This window comes from Ranitomeya imitator, chromosome 6 (assembly GCF_032444005.1).
Source record: "Ranitomeya imitator isolate aRanImi1 chromosome 6, aRanImi1.pri, whole genome shotgun sequence".
NCBI classification, from domain to species: domain Eukaryota; kingdom Metazoa; phylum Chordata; class Amphibia; order Anura; family Dendrobatidae; genus Ranitomeya; species Ranitomeya imitator.
Window position 1 is genome coordinate 147,213,360 of NC_091287.1, and position 16,703 is coordinate 147,230,062.

At 40.5% G+C, this 16,703-nt stretch overlaps 1 protein-coding gene across 5 annotated transcripts in view; it reads right to left on the bottom strand.

Annotated features, from left to right (window-relative positions):
• Window positions 1–1,320: 1,320 nt before the first annotated feature.
• The window catches only part of HECW1 (HECT, C2 and WW domain containing E3 ubiquitin protein ligase 1), a 377,961-nt gene continuing 362,578 nt past the window's right edge, over window positions 1,321–16,703 (bottom strand). For all 5 annotated transcript variants that reach the window (XM_069730190.1, XM_069730187.1, XM_069730186.1 and 2 more), the window contains 6 exons: window positions 15,826–15,924; window positions 15,573–15,702; window positions 9,713–9,859; window positions 3,187–3,301; window positions 2,640–2,838; window positions 1,321–1,755 (listed from right to left, as the gene is read on the bottom strand). In XM_069730190.1, coding sequence (XP_069586291.1) covers window positions 1,644–1,755; window positions 2,640–2,838; window positions 3,187–3,301; window positions 9,713–9,859; window positions 15,573–15,702; window positions 15,826–15,924 — 802 coding nt within the window. In that variant the 3' untranslated portion in view covers window positions 1,321–1,643. The remainder of the gene's footprint in view (window positions 1,756–2,639; window positions 2,839–3,186; window positions 3,302–9,712; window positions 9,860–15,572; window positions 15,703–15,825; window positions 15,925–16,703) is intronic.

Consider the following 16,703-nt stretch of genomic DNA (forward strand, 5'->3'; position numbering starts at 1 on the left):
ACTAATGACACTCAGTTCAAGCTCTGTAAGAGTTTGAACTGAGTGTCATCTGTAGTGTGATCCAATTTTCTTGCATGCGAGACTTGTATCACAGGTGTGCAGAGGATGGTGAACCTAATTTCTCCATCTTCTCCATTGTCTGAGTCCACAGATATCAGAATGAAGTCATACGATATCCGAGTGCAGTGTAATATCTACACGCACTCATAGACTTGTTTTGATCCGCCAAATTCCGGAGCCACTCGCAGTATGCTGCAATTTTTTTTCTCATGCCAAATCGGCATGAAAAAAAAACATAGCAGGTCTGCGCTTCCCCATAGAAAAACATTGATCCGAATGCAAACCGATAAAACATCAGATAGCACTCAGCCGGGAAAGTGAGCACAAAGACAGAGATTTACGAAGTGACGCTGGAGACGGAAATTGACTCTATTGTACAAACTGTGCTCCATTGGAAATCACTGGTCTGTAATGGCCCAGGTACTGACCACTACTGTACAAGGTATGAGAATGTGCAAGATGTCATAGCTGCAGCCATTATGGGGAGGCCCACACAACAACGGCAAATGATGTTTTCCTGCTCGCTCATCTCTAGTGTTATCTATGTTTATGCCATGTCTCTCCATCATATGACACTGTGGACAACTTAATGGTGAGTTCATTAAATGAGCAAATATAGCAGGGTATTTTGCAATGATGGTATAAATATCCAAATGGCCCTTGGCAGAAAAAAGGTTCCCCACCCCTGCTCTAATATTTAAAATGGCATCAATGCAGAGTTTTATCTTACAATCTGCTGCAAATGGTAGCATTTTGTATATTTTCACAGTTTTGTGTCACGAGAATACGGTAATTTAATTCTCGAAATACAGACGTTTTAATAAATACAATTTAATGTACAGCTTAGAACCTGCATCTTAGCTTCCTCTAGAAAGACCCATCATGCTACGCCATTTTTTTTTAGTAAAATGAAGAATACCTTACCGATAACTCAATGGGGTACGTTTGGCATCATTGCTGCCTTTTTTTTTTAAGATGAATCCATTAATTCACACTCTTTGTTTCTCTACAGAACACAGCCTAAATAAAAGGTTTTGTTGATGGAATATATACCGTATATATATATATATATATATATATATATATATATATATATATATGTACTGTACATATATTTTTCTTTTTTTTGCTACATTCTTGCATTACCCAGATGGGAACAAAAACTTGGACGCATGGAAAGATCTGAAATCACTTGAGCATAAGGTGCAGGATTCCTCTTGATCGCAACCAAATATTAGTTCAAAGAATTGCTTTACGCAGTTGTGTTTTAACTTTATTTTGAAGGTATGCACAGATATACAGAGCCTTGAGTCCGGTTGTTTTTGTATTTTTTTTTTTTATATTGCATACGGCTTTGTAGATTGCTGAAATCTGAGAAGGAAAGCACAAAGATAAGATCTCGGAGGGAACCAGTTCCCCATGCACGTTTATAAGTAGCTCCTTATGTAACAAGAACGCCAAAGGAAAATAAATAAATAAGTAATTAAATAAAAATGCAATGTGAAAACAAGACCACAACGACAACCTGTGCCTGTGGAATAGGAAGGTGAAGTCAGGAAAATAGGAGAAGTTCTTGCATCTGCTCATTCAAGTCCAAATGTGCTTGTCTCCTCAACTGCTATCAACAACTTTTCATGTAACATGGAGTAAGATGGGTATGGAGGAAGGTCCAGGCGGTTGAAGCACGTGTGCGCCCTATACAAAAACAATGGAAAGATGATGAAGGATATCATTTTGTTTTCATTTTGTTTCCAAAACCACTTTACCAGCCATGCTTTTTAGAAGGATAGCCTGCAGTTTAGGCTCCATGAGCAAGCTACAGACTACCATGAAAGGTTATGTAAAGTTTGGCGTCTGATTGCAATAAATTAAACTTTAACTTTTGTTACATTTCTGTAAACCAACATAGTGATATTCACTGCTCATTCCATTTACATGATTGTTTAATAGACTTTATATTATACTTTATTTTTATTCAGAGCATGGTGAACTTAGAACCAGAAGTGTATCATGATGCTCCAGGGCCCTAATGCCAGACATGTCACTAGAACCTCACATAACAAGTGTAAAGATTGGTCTTCTCATATTGGGCAGAGGAACTTTTAGGTTGCCCAGGAACATGCCTAGGATCTAGGATATCTGAACCACCTTTTTGCAATATCACTGCACTGCTTTTATTAGAGGGTGCAATGTTGGATCATACAGTGCTCTCCACTGAGCACAACGAAAGGCGGTTCTGTTGGAGACCCTAGAAATCAGGATTCTGATGGAAACTTGGATAGAGCCCTGACAGAGCCTTTCACTTCAATGAAGCCGAAGGGGTCACTTTGGAAATCCTCTGGCGTCCGTTGAGCGTAGGATCGAGCTTACTAGATCAAAATCATCACATTCATAGGAGACCTCATTTAGGCTATACAGTGAGAATTGGCTACCTGCTCTTGAAAGAACAAACTTCTACAAGCTAACGTTCTGGGGGAATGGTTTCTTTCTATAAAATGCATTTCAGTTTTATCATAAGAGACTAAGTTTATAATGTGACAAGATAGTTTTTATAATTACATATACATTAAGACTATTACCTTGGAAGAGATGTTATTTTCCCCCATTTTTCTATACAAAAGCGTCTGAGTCCATTACTCCCTCGCAGTGCTGCAAACCCCTCATACGGCACACTAGATGTCCCAGTCACAAACTGTAAAAGTCGTAACCTCTGCTCATTGTTAAATCTTTCCACAGCCGCCCAAAACCACCGGATGACAATGTGGCCATCGTGATACCCTGGAAAACCAAGAATGATATTGCAGATTGTTATACCAGAAACTGTTATAAATAATCTTTTCTTATGTATTATCATAAGAACTAACCTGTTTAAGGTTAACTAAAGTTTTTTTTAACAACTTTCATAGCCAAAACTGGGAATGGTTCTTAATGAAAGTAGAAATATAATTGGGTGACTTTCACTTTTTTGGATGCATTAAATGCTACCGTCTATGAACCCAGCCTTATACTAATTTTATCTACAGGAACAGAGCAGCGTACTGAATTCACCCAGAATTGCAATAGAGGGTCAAATACACTTTTTTACTTTACAATAATGATACAACGTATAACATTAGTGTACATTACCTCCTCTGTATTCGGTGTTATTACGCCAATCATTTAGGTCAATTTCTGCTGTACCAGCAATGACTAGTTCTAGCTCTCTAGCATCGAACACAGAGACAAGTCTGGAGTCTACAACCTAAAATAAGAACAATATATTATGAAAGAAATAAAGCCACTTTCAGATATGCCAATTTTGGCTCTCATTTCAAAAGGAAATTGACATGTTGCCATTGATAATGCCACATAAGAACATAAAGGCTGATTTATTTCATTGTCTTGAATTTAAACAGCTTAAAACTAAACCAGATAGGCAGGAGAGGTGCCACATTTACTACGGTGTCTCATGCCGGATGATAAAATTGGTGCATCTCTAATTGACATGCAGATGCTTCTAGATGCCAACTCTTGGTTTGCTTACTTTATGCCAATATTTAGTGCCCAATTGTTAGCATAATTTGAGCTTTGCCCCGTTTCTTAAAACCATGCAATTCTATTAATGCTCCCATAGACCTCCACACAGTATGATGTACCCACAGTTCCCCCACACACATTGTAAGGCCACCACAGTGACCTCTGCCTCACAGTATGATGTCCCCACAGTTCTCCAATACATGTTATGATGCCACCAGTGACCGCTAACACAATTTGAGCTCCCACACAGTATGATCGCCCCCCACAAAATAATGGCATACCAGCCCCCAACACAGTAGAATGGCCACCATACAGTGTAATGCCTCACACACAGTATGATGGCTCCCACGCTGTATGATCCCCTCCACATTACGATAGGCATAAATTAAATTTATGGGATCAAATAACTAAAAATTGGCATGTGCATATGTATTTACCCCTTTTGATATGAAGCCCTTAAAGATTTCTGGTGCAAGCAATTACCTTTACATGTCACATGTCTGTCAGTATATACACACCTTCTCTGATAGGCCACAGAGGCTGCAACTCTGGTAAGCAAAAGGCACCACTAACCAAACTACACCATGAAGACCAATGAGATCTCCAAACAAGTCAAAGAGACAAAGTTGCTGAGAAGAACAAGTCATGGTTGGGCTATAAAAAAATATACCAATCTCAGATGATGATCCCCCGGAGCACCATCAAATCCATTATCATTAAATGGAAAGAACATAGTAACACAACAAACCTACAAAACTTTCAACCCGGCAAGGAGGGCATTAATCAGAGAGGCAGCACAGAGACCAAAGGTAATCCTGGAGAAGCTGTAGAGTTCCCAAGTAGAGACTGGTGTATCTGTCCACAATAAGCCATACACTTTCTAGAGGTGTAGAAAACACACACAAATTGTAAGGCTTGTTTTGAGTTTGTCAAAAGACATGTAGGAGCCTCTTCAAATGTATGGAGGAAGGTGATATGGTCAGAAGAGACCAAAATTTAACTTTTTTGTCCAACAAGGTAAACGCTGTGTCTGGCACCAAACCATCACCGCTCATCACCCCAAGGACACCATCCCCACAGTGAACTGTGGTGGCAGCATCATGCTGTGGGGATGTCTTTCTACAAATACAGAGATATTCTTCAGCTAAACCGGTTTCAGTCTGTCAGACTGGGATGGAGGTTCACTTTTCAACAAGACAATGACCCAAATCATACTGGTAAAGTAACACTCAAGTGGTTTAAGGGGAAACATTTAAATGTTTTGGAATTTGGACCGTGTGATCGGTCACGTAACCTGTCCTGTTTGCCACCCCATCTATCATCCCCTTGAGAAAGCGGATTCTATATGCGAAACGCGCATTGGAGTCCTGCAATCTGGCATTTCTAGCCAGCCTGATCTTTCTCCATCTGTTCCTCCCCCAACTTTAAATTTATTTCCACTTGGTTTGATTTAGATATTGATTAATGTCTTGGTGGTGTGCCTCTCTTGCCCCCAGTAAAACTCACACATGTCACTGGATGTAGTGTGTTTTTTCTTGTATGCTTCAGGCTGGTTTCCATTTATCTGTCTTTTACACACCTTTTTCACGTCAGTTGTGATTTTAGCTGTTATATGCTACGTGGCTGTGCTTTATGCTATGTGGTTGTGTTATATGCTACATGGCTGTGCTATATACTACGTGGCTGTGTTATTTACTACTTGGCTGTGCTATATGCTATGTGGGCTGTGTTATATGCTACGTGGCTGTGCTATATACTACGTGGCTGTGTTATATACAACGTGGCTGTGCTATATACTACGTGGGCTGTTATATGCTACGTGGCTGAGCTATATGCTATATGGGCTGTGCTATATGCTACGTGGGCTGTTATATGCTACGTTTACTGAACAAGTTCTGTCATACATATTCTAGAATACCTGATGCGTTAGAATCGGGCCACCATCTAGTTTGTTCAATAAACTATTTTACCTTTATACCCTGTTTCCTCCTGAGTTTATGTTATCTTGGAGTAGGCTTATTTCTCCGAAAAGAGTGGTTGCACCTTTTGTGTGCAATTGTTTTTGCATCTAGTATGCAACTGGGTTTCCTCTTTACTCTTTTACTTGTTCAAGATTATTGTACCTGTTTTTATTATGTATAACCCTCCTCACATGTAAAGCGCCATGGAATAAATGGCGCTATATTAAATAATAATAATAATAATAATACATACAGTAAACTGATGCAAACTTGCAAGAAAAACAAAATTAGTGAAATTCCAGGTTGTGAGGTACCAAAACATGAAAAATGCCAAGGGGCATTAATACTTTTGCAAGCGACTGTATATTTCCACTAAAAGTTATTTTGATGTGACATTTTCTACATGCAAACCAAAATAATTTCGACATGAGGGTTTTCAGAAAGAAGAAGTGTCCCAACTATTTTTGTAATATTATAATGACACTCCCTTTTCACACTAATCTCTTTAGTTCTGTTATTTTGATTATCTTTTATGTAGCTGCATGTATAAGCTTGCAGAAGCAAAATATATAATGGAAATGGAAAACATGAGACATGGCTGAACCTATTGCATGATCAATACCACTGTTTCCTGATGGACTCCTATGATATCTGTGACGGTTACCATTATTTTGATCATAATAATAATAATAATAGCAGTCATGAAATTAAGGCCTACGATACTGATGTGAACATAGCCCTAGAGTATAAGTTTTTCATGGGGATGTTTATCCTGAAGCGTCTTCTCTGGCGTTATTTGCTACGCTTTTGCTGCGGCCCCGCCGCCAGCTTTTGTTTTCTTCTGATTTCACTTCTGATAGCCCATGGCTTCCCACCAAAATTACCTGAAGAATGAACATGTTACTTCTCATAACCACTACCTGGCTTTCAAAGCCTGAAGCAGATAAAAGAAGTGACAAAAGACTGAACTTCTGCACCGCAGGGGTTTTTATTTTGTTGTGTCTTGTGTTGCGCTATTTCAGGCATGTTCCAGGTCGAAATTTGCCTGAAAAATACGTTGTGTGGACAAACCCCATACCTAGTTGTGCATTTACACAGGCTGATTTCTGGCCATTAAAGAAGCACTCCTAAGAATTTTTTTTCCTAAGCCCCTGTACATGTGTATGTACTGTACTGTCAGGGTGTTACTATACTCACCTACCGCCATCTTCTCCAGTATTCAGCACCATTCTGGCCCTCTTCTCAGTGACATCACCAACCTGCAGACAGTTTGGGTCACCCTGTTTTCTGTGTGACCCGAAAGTGACTTTTACAATGTACGTGAGAACGAGGCCTCATAGGCTTAGATTGTAAAAGAGACGTCCAGCTCACACAGAGCACAGAGTGATGCAGAGAGAGGCTGAAGAGCGGTGACGTCACTGAGAAGAGGAGCAGAACGGAGCTGGACACTGGACAAGATGGCGATAGGAAAGTATATTAATACCCTGACAGTACAGTATATATATACACAGATTTAAGGATAAAGAAAGTTAATTGGAGGACATCTTTAAATGAATACTAATTGATGACATAGAAGTATTTCTGCGTTTGCTCACCAGTCTGTTTCCACATGCCGATGAACAATGATGGGGACAAAAAGATCGCTAAAATGATCATTCTGTCCCTGTGTAGCATCACGCTATTGGCAGCAAATCTTCAGTTTACACGCAGTGATGTACTGCAGAATCATCTTTTTGCTGGCATGATCACTTGGCAAACGAGTGATTTACTCATTCATTAGGTGATCGCCAGTATTTTTACACATCTACTTTTGTCTTGAGGCACCATGTGTCTTAATTATTCCCTGAACAAATCTGGATAACCCAGCACACCAAATTCTGTAAATTGTTGACCTAAAGTTTTTTTTTAGTTTTGGGTAATGGGGTGAGTAGGTACTGGAAATGTTCAATAACCAGTAAAATGCATTGATTTCCCAAACTTCAAAGCACCACCTCTAATACGGAATACAGTACGACTGTTCTCAGGACTGAAATATTACCCTCATATGATAAAATCCAATTATGGTCTTTGAAAATTCTTGGAGAGACAGTAAACTTCGGATTTAAATGGCTATCTTTTCACCGATACCCGTCCCAGGTGTCAGGTTTTACTATAAAATTTAGTATAGGAAAATTACTTTTTTTCCATAAATGGTAAATTTTGCATTAATTTTGATAATTATTGGCAAGCTTTACAAATGAGAAAATTCCATATCATCTTGTAACTAATAACAGAATAAATGTGGCCTGCACACTCCACAGAATTAACTAAGTACTTACTGACACAAATATGTGCAGCTCCATCTTGTGGTTGAAACATGCGCTTAGTTGCATATTAGAGTGTAACAATGTTATCGCTTATTTTTATGCCTATAATGATTATAAAATATTGTGGCCAGTAAAGAAGATGGAACATGGGATTTTCTGGTGACGTTGGGTTAAATCATTGAATTAAGGTACACTTGTAAGATTCAAACTTAAAGGCAAGGATCATCTTTTGAACCACATTTTTTATATGTTGTTTGTTCATTTGCTTCCAAAATACAATATTAAGCAACTTTCCAAATAGTCGTCTTTAAAAATGTTCTACCATTTTGCTTCTGCAGTGTCTGTAAGTTCTTTAGGTGAGTGTAAAAATGTTACAAATCCAGCAGATCTCCTTCTCCTGATACTGAGAGCTCTTTCTGTTCCCTCCCTCCTCTCTCTGATTTAATGAGGTTGTCCACGGCAAAGAAGTGATCACCTATACACAGAATAGGTGATAACTTGTTGATTGGAGGGGGTACAATCGCTGGGACTTGCACTAATTATGAAAATGGGTATCCCTGTTAGAATAGATGGGGTGTGCACATGATTGACTATCGCGCCTTTTTGCGACGGAGATAACAGTAACTTGTTGGGGATATTGTATTTTCCATCGGTCAGATACCCTACAATCAGGTTATGAGTTACTTTAACTGGACAACCCCTTTAAAGATAGCCGCAGTGAGGGGCACGGTGTGATAAACAGATCTCAACAGTGGAGAGGGAGGAAAGGATTTATAGTCTCACGGGAGGACAGAAAAACAGGGTGTAGAAAAGGAGTAAAGAACACAAAGAGGAAATAAGTGCAGGATAGAAGCTGTACTGATATATGAGCTAATGATGACAGCATTATCCTGGCTGTACCTAGTCCTTGCATTCAGCCTGTATTACACTCTCACAAAAGAAAAATCTGACTAAGACCAGGCTGCAAGCTGTATATCAGGGGGTCTGAAAATTAATGAAGAAATGAGGATTGCAAACTGAAAGTTAGTGCACTTTTATTAACGGGAATATGTCACCATGCTTTTGCCCTGAATCCAGTGATGTGTTACTTGCTGGGCTGCTTGCTGTTATTTTGATAAAATCACAGTTTTATCCGCTGCAGATCTACTAGTTCTCTGAATGCTGAGCTCTGTATACCCCCGCCCACACCACAGACTGGCAGCTCATGTATATAGAGGATCACATGGCAGCAGGTTTTAGCAGTCTTTTAGTGATAATCTCCACCTAATAAAACAGTATTCACTTTTCAACAAAGGAGAGCAATTACAAAGAGCATGTCTGGCTCTGGAGGACTGACGCGCCGAGCATTACTCAGACAACACATTCATTTGAAGAGCACTGGATAATGCTACATTTTCCCTTTGTTGGTGGCACATTTTTTGTCAGCTATCCCCACAAATTATAGCTGATCGCTATGTTTTTACTTAAAGCACCACTTCAGCGTTTTGTTTTCAGTGGTGGAATGGCACCTTAAATGTAAGGCCCCTGCCCCCATTCTTCGCCTTTTACCAACGCCTTTCCGGTCCCACGGCGCCATCTTGTGCCCGTAACTTCTGACTGGCCAGAAGTCACAAGAGCTCAATGCAAGTCTATGAGAGCCAGAACGACTCTGTCATAGAGATGTATTGAAAAGATGGACAGGAACGATGCTGGAAAGGTGGCGGCAGGTGACTATGACATGGGGCAAGGGAATTACATTTAAAGCGACATTCCAGCTGTGCAATAAAAAACCCTCTGGACGGGTACTTTAAAGGGAAACTCTGTGGGATTGTCTAATGTAGAGAAACAATTTAATTTCCCCGTTTGCCTCCTTATGGCAAGTGACGTTACCTCATAAAAGCCCCGTACAAGAGCTTCCGTCTGCTGAACCACCCCACGCTCCACTCGCCACTTCACCATTTTCTCAATATATTCTTTCTTGTTTTTCTCGGTAACTTGCAGATTTGCTCCCCCCGACTTCAGCTCTCGCTCTGTGACCTGTCACAAGGAGAAAACAACAACAGTCGTTCACAATCAACGACACTTTTTTCTTTCATTTTTTTACAATATCTGTGGTAATATAACATATTCTCTTTATGAATACAAACACTAAACTTTTCTACAAAACTATGCCACAAAACAATGGTCTAGAACATGACTGGCAAAACCCCCTCTGTAAAGCGAGTTGCACACTGCGTCTGTATGTCAGGGGCTTTGCACACATATACTGTAACATTTCCATAGGCTGCTGTTCACCAGACGGAGGCCAAAAGTGTGTTCTTTCGGGCCTCTATCTGACAGGTATGTACATACTGTTTATTTTAAGGGAATCTGTAACCAGGTTCTTGCTGCCTCTTTAACAAATCTGAAAGTAGCTTGATGTAGAGGCAGAGGCCCTGATTCCAGTGATGTATCGCTTACTTTCTGTTTGTTGTCATTTTAATAAAATCACAATTTTTTCTACTGCTGTAGATCTAACAGTTCTCTGAATGTTGAGCTCTGTACAACCCTGCCCTCACCACTGATTGACAGACAGCTATCCGTTTACACTGTGCATAGGCAGAAAGCTGCCAATCAGTGCTGGGGGCATGGTTACACAGAGATTATGAATAAGGGCTGGATCACACATGTCCGTGTCTCGCATGTGAAATCCCTCCTCTGGTGCCGGCATTCCAGAGCGGAGCGTGCGGCCGCATAGCAACACATGGAGCCGCACGCTCCGCTCTGGAGTGACGGCGCCAGAGCTTGAATTTCACATGCGAGACACGGACGTGTTTCTTGCATGTGTGATCCCGGCCTAAGAAGAATACATGGTAGGAAATCTACTATTCTACCAGTGAGAATGTCCTGCTGATAAAACAGTGATTTTATCAAAACTACAGCAAGCAGCCCAGTAAGTGACACATCAATGGAATCAGGGGCTCTGCCCCGCTCTCAGATTGGATAACAAAAACCAGGTGATAGATTTCATTTAACCGTAAAGGAAAACGCAGCATACTACGTTTCCTTATACACAGGGTTATTGCATAAAAATGTATACCATATGGTACATCTATATTTTTATACAGTGGGTCTGTAGGGTGGACTGAGGCCTCGGCATCTATTCTGACAATGGCCACTAGGTGGCACATGATTCCTGAGCGCATGCACATCACAATGTCCACAATGTTTAGCACATAACAAATGTTTCTCATTGCAATGCCAATAATATTTACAGTTAGGTCCATATATATTTGGACAGAGACAACATTTTTCTAATTTTGGTTATAGACATTACCACAATGAATTTTACACAAAACAATTCAGATGCAGTTGAAGTTCAGACTTTCAGCTTTCATTTGAGGGTATCCACATTAAAATTGGATGAAGGGTTTAGGGGTTTCAGCTCCTTAACATGTGACACCCTGTTTTTAAAGGGACCAAAAGTAATTGGACAGTAGACTCCACGGCTATTTCATGGACAGGTGTGGGCAATCCCTTCGTTATGTCATTCTCAATTAAGCAGATAAAAGGCCTGGAGTTGATTTGAGGTGTGGTGCTTGCATTTGGAAGGTTTTTCTTTGAAGTAAACATGCGGTCAAAGGAGCTCTCCATACAGGTGAAACAAGCCATCCTTATGCTGCAAAAACAGAAAAAACCCATCCGAGAAATTGCTACAATATTAGGAGTGGCAAAATCTACAGTTTGGTACGTTCTGAGAAAGAAAGAAAACACTGGTGAACTCATCAATGCAAAAAGACCTGGGCGCCCACAGAAGACAACAGTGGTGGATGATCGCAGAACAATCTCCATGGTGAAGAGAAACCCCTTCACAACAGCCAACCAAGTGAACAACACTCTCCAGGAGGTCGGCGTATCAATATCCAAATCTACCATAAAGAGAAGACTGCATGAAAGTAAATACAGAGGGTTCACTGAACGGTGCAAGCCACTCATAAGCATCAAGAATAAGAAGGCTAGACTGGACTTTGCTAAAAACATCTAAAAAAGCCAGCACAGTTCTGGAAGAACATTCTTTGGACAGATGAAACCAAGATCAACCTCTACCAGAATGATGGAAAGAGAAAAGTATGGCGAAGGCGTGGTACAGCTCATTATCCAAAGCATACCACATCATCTGTAAAACACGGCGGAGGCAGTGTGATGGCTTGGGCATGCATGGCTGCCAGTGGCACTGGGTCACTAGTGTTTATTGATGATGTGACACAGGACAGAAGCAGCCAAATGAATTCTGAGATATTCAGAACCATACTGTGTGCTCAGATCCAGCCAAATGCAGCCAAACTGATTGGTCGTCATTTCATACCACAGATGGACAATGACCCAAAACATAAAGCCAAAGCAACCCAGGAGTTTATTAAAGCAAAGAAGTGGAATATTCTTGAATGGCCAAGTCAGTCACCTGATCTCAACCCAACTGAGCATGCATTTCACTTGTTAAAGACTAAACTTCAGACAGAAAGGCCCACAAACAAACAGCAACTGAAAACCACCGCAGTGAAGGCCTGGAAGAGCATCAAAAAGGAAGAAACACAGCGTCTGGTGATGTCCATGAGTTCAATACTTCAGTGTTATGACCTGGTGGTCAGGACAATAATGGACCTGGTGGTTAAGAGCACACGGAATGACCTGATAGTTACTGATAATAAGGACGAGCTCTGGGACGTGGGAACTCTGCTGACCGCAATCCCTAAACCTATCAAACACACTAGAAATAGCCGTGGATTGCGCCTAACGCTCCCTATGCAACTCGGCACAGCCTAAGAAACTAGCTAGCCCTGAAGATAGAAAAATAAAGCCTACCTAGCCTCAGAGAAATTCCCCAAAGGAAAAGGCAGCCCCCCACATATAATGACGGTGAGTAAAGATGAAAATACAAACACAGATGAAATAGATTTAGCAAAGTGAGGCCCGACTTACTGAACAGACCGAGGATAGGAAAGGTTACTTTGCGGTCAGCACAAAAACCTGCAAAAAGACCACGCAGAGGGCGCAAAAAGACCCTCCGCACCAACTCACGGTGCGGAGGCGCTCCCTCTGCGTCCCAGAGCTTCCAGCAAGCAAGACAACAAATTAAATAGCAAGCTGGACAGAAAAATAGCAAACCCAAGAAATACAAGCTGGAACTTAGCTTCTGATGGGAAGACAGGTCACAAGAACGATCCAGGAGTGAACTAGACCAATACTGGAACATTGACAGGTGGCATGGAGCAAAGATCTAAGTGGAGTTAAATAGAGCAGCAGCTAACGAATTAACCTCGTCACCTGTGAAACTCAGAAACACCCACCAGAGGACGTCCATGGACAGAACCAGCTGAAGTACCATTCATGACCACAGGAGGGAGCCCGACAACAGAATTCACAACACTTCAGGCAGTCATTGCCAACAAAGGGTTTTCAACCAAGTACTAGAATGAACATTTTATTTACAATTATTGAATCTGTCCAATTACTTTTGGTCCCTTTAAAAACAGGGTGGCACATGTTAAGGAGCTGAAACTCCTAAACCCTTCATCCAATTTAAATGTGGATATCCTCAAATGAAAGCTGAAAGTCTGAACTTCAACTGCATCTGAATTGTTTTGTTTAAAATTCACTGTGGTAATGTCTGTAACCAAAATTAGAAAAATGTTGTCTCTGTCCAAATATATATGGACCTAACTGTATTGTCACAAAGTGAGAATAGCGTCCAACGAAGGCAAACTTTAATTTCATAAAGGGTATCAATTATTTCCATCCGACTTGTTTTGGATCTCCTGAAATTATGATAGATATATAATCAAAGCTTTTTCTTGGTGGTTGGGGAGAGCTCGTAGAGAGTGGCTTTTCTATATTCACTGCACAGTCATAGATGGGTTGTTGTTCCAAACTCTAAGCTCGCGTCTTGGATTGAAGCTCTAGAAATGTTTTTTCCCCATGACCCCTAACACTTCCCAATGTCATACGCTAGTGATTAAGAAAGTTCCATACTTTAATGTCTGACCAGGGATCTCTGTGAGGAAGAAGATCAATGGTTGGTTTGTAAAAAATCGGTTTTATTGGCTTCACAAAGAGAGAGTGCGAAAACAGAATAAAAAGCCTTCCAGTAAAAAAGGCGACAGTTTGTCAAGAATACCAGGGAGTTGATGGCCCTTAAAACAGTGTGCCGAATATCAGGGAGGCAGGAGGTCGTGGAAGGGGCTGGATGAAGTTTCATGGCGTGAGGCTTCTACGGGGATGGAATAAAATAGAAAACAACAATGTGGAAGGTTTTACATAATTCTCTCGTCTACTTTTATTAAATATAATGTATGGCTCTATGTATATAGTCATTTTGAGGTCTTTTGAACAAGTATTGAAGTCTCCTGGAGAACAATTTTCCAGGGCCTAAATGTTGTTTTTACTGTGGCTTATTAATTAGTATCTACGGTAATTCTGTGGACAACCATAAGTCATAAGATCAGAACAGATGGATTAAGTCCTACAAAACAGGAAAAAAGACACTAACAAAAGGTCCAAAATACCAAAATTCCAAGATATACTCCAACAGGTGGACTCAGGAATGTAAATGACACTTTCAGGTATCAGAGAGGAATGGCATTGTTTAAGCCCCGGAAACGAGAAATGCCTTATCGTGGCTTCCAGGTACACATGAATTGGCAAATTTATGTGCTAAACTTTCTCAATTTTTCATATTTAATTTTTCATATTTTTCAAATGTTTCACATTTTTCATATTTCTAATGCAGTAATGCAATTCAATTTTCATATTTGCATGCTATGGAGCTACAGAGTGCTGCCAGTAATGTCCTAAAGTAATATTGGATGTCTCCGGAAATGTTATTTTATGTGGAATGTGAGGATTTACTAACACAGATCTGTCAGAAGAAGCGGCAGGTCCTCTCTAAGGCCTCATGCACACTACCACATTATGAATTCAGGCACTGCAATACACATCTGTAATACTATGACTGTAAACTTCACCATGTCCATACTGTACCATCTCCAAGTTTCCAGTTTGGAGCTCAGCTATGTTTCCTCTGATGGATTTAAACAGAATCTGTCATCAGGTTTTTAATTCCCCATCAATCAGCAGAATAATGTAGGGGCAGAGACCCTCATTCTTGCAATGTGTTATTTGCTGGGCTGCTAGCTACAGTTTTGATAAAATCCCTTTTATTCTCAGCTGTAGACCTAGCAGTTCTCTGAATGCTGAGCTCTGTTAAGCCCCACCCACACCACCATTAACTGACAGTTTTCTGTGTACACTGTGCATAGGCAGAAAGCTGCCAATCAACAGTGGGAGCACAGTTATTCACAGCTCATGAATATGGAGGACTACATCACAGCAGGATTACTAGTCCTCCTAGCAGCCCAGTAAGTGATACACCATTGGAATTTGGGTCTCTGTCTCTACATTATACTGCTCTAAGATTAGTTGGCAAAAAAATTGTGACATTTTTTTTAAACATTAATTTGTGAGAAAAAAAATAGTGTTTTATTAAAGTACATGATGCAATATACAAGAGTTGTCAGTCACTATTGATTGTAGTTGTGAATTTTTTATCTACACGCCTATGATGTGAACCCTTTAAGATATAAGGAATTAACAAAACGTCGACTGTGCTAGGACTGACAATGTCAAGCATTTTAAACGGCTAATATGCAGTAAAAATATAAATAGTTTTATAAGTTCAGATATAGGTTTAATTGTAACCTTGTCTCCAACTAACCTGACCAAACACTTCCTCATTCACTGTGAACGTTAGATCCAAAATGTCTGTGATGTCGTTGTCCTTCATCCATTGCAAACTTTGGTGGAATTCTTCATCTAAGTATTCGAGATCGCTGAGATCACAGGGGCTGGGAAACGCATGTAAGAGTAAGCAACAGGCCATAACAGTTTAGAAAATGAACATGACACAAATTATATGCACAGAATTAGGCAAACATTGTATATGGCATCAAGGGGCTGGCTGTACTCACAGTCTTAGGAGAGCCTTATAGAATGGCCGTGTGAAAAAGGCATCCAGAAGATACTGGTGGATGAGGGCAAGACCAAGGATACGACCACTGAACCGGAACCTGGACAAAGGCAAATCTCTTAGTAAATAGATATTTATCTTCCGTATTACTTTGCAGAACATAGTGTAAGAGAATAATAAAGAAGGAGAAAGGATCAAGGAAATTTGACATACGGAGCTTCATATCTAATTGGAATGTGAAGATATTCATAGGGGTTAGGATAGGACAATCTATGGTGGATGTACGACACTTGGCACCCCCAGTGATCAGCTGTTTGCAGTGTCGGCAGCGGGCGCATGTAGACTGTGTACAATGCAGTGTTATATCTGGCAGCAGCCACTAAATAGTGTTACGCACCGTAATAAATAAAATCCATCAGTAACATTTTCTTTTAGGCCACATTCATACGTTCAGTATTTGGTCAGTATTTTACCTCAGTATTTGTAAGCCAAAACCAGGAGTGGATGATAAATACAGAAGTGGTGACGGGTTTCTATTATACTTTTCCTCTGATTGTTCCACTCCCAGATCTGGTTTACAAATACTGAGGTAAAATACTGACCAAATACTGAACGTGTGAACATGGCCTTAGTAGACCCTATAAATAGACCTTTACCCCTCACTACCTTTGACGTACCTATACATCATGGTTGGGTAGGGATTCCCGACCTTTGACATATAGGTACGTCATAGCGATCGTGTGGGCACAGGAGAGATGCCTGTGCAATCGCCACCGGGAGCTCAGATTACGTGACAGTGCCCCTACCGACCTCGGCTGTTTAACCCCCTAAATTCCATGATCGATATTGACTGCAACATTTAGGAGGCTAGAAGAGGGA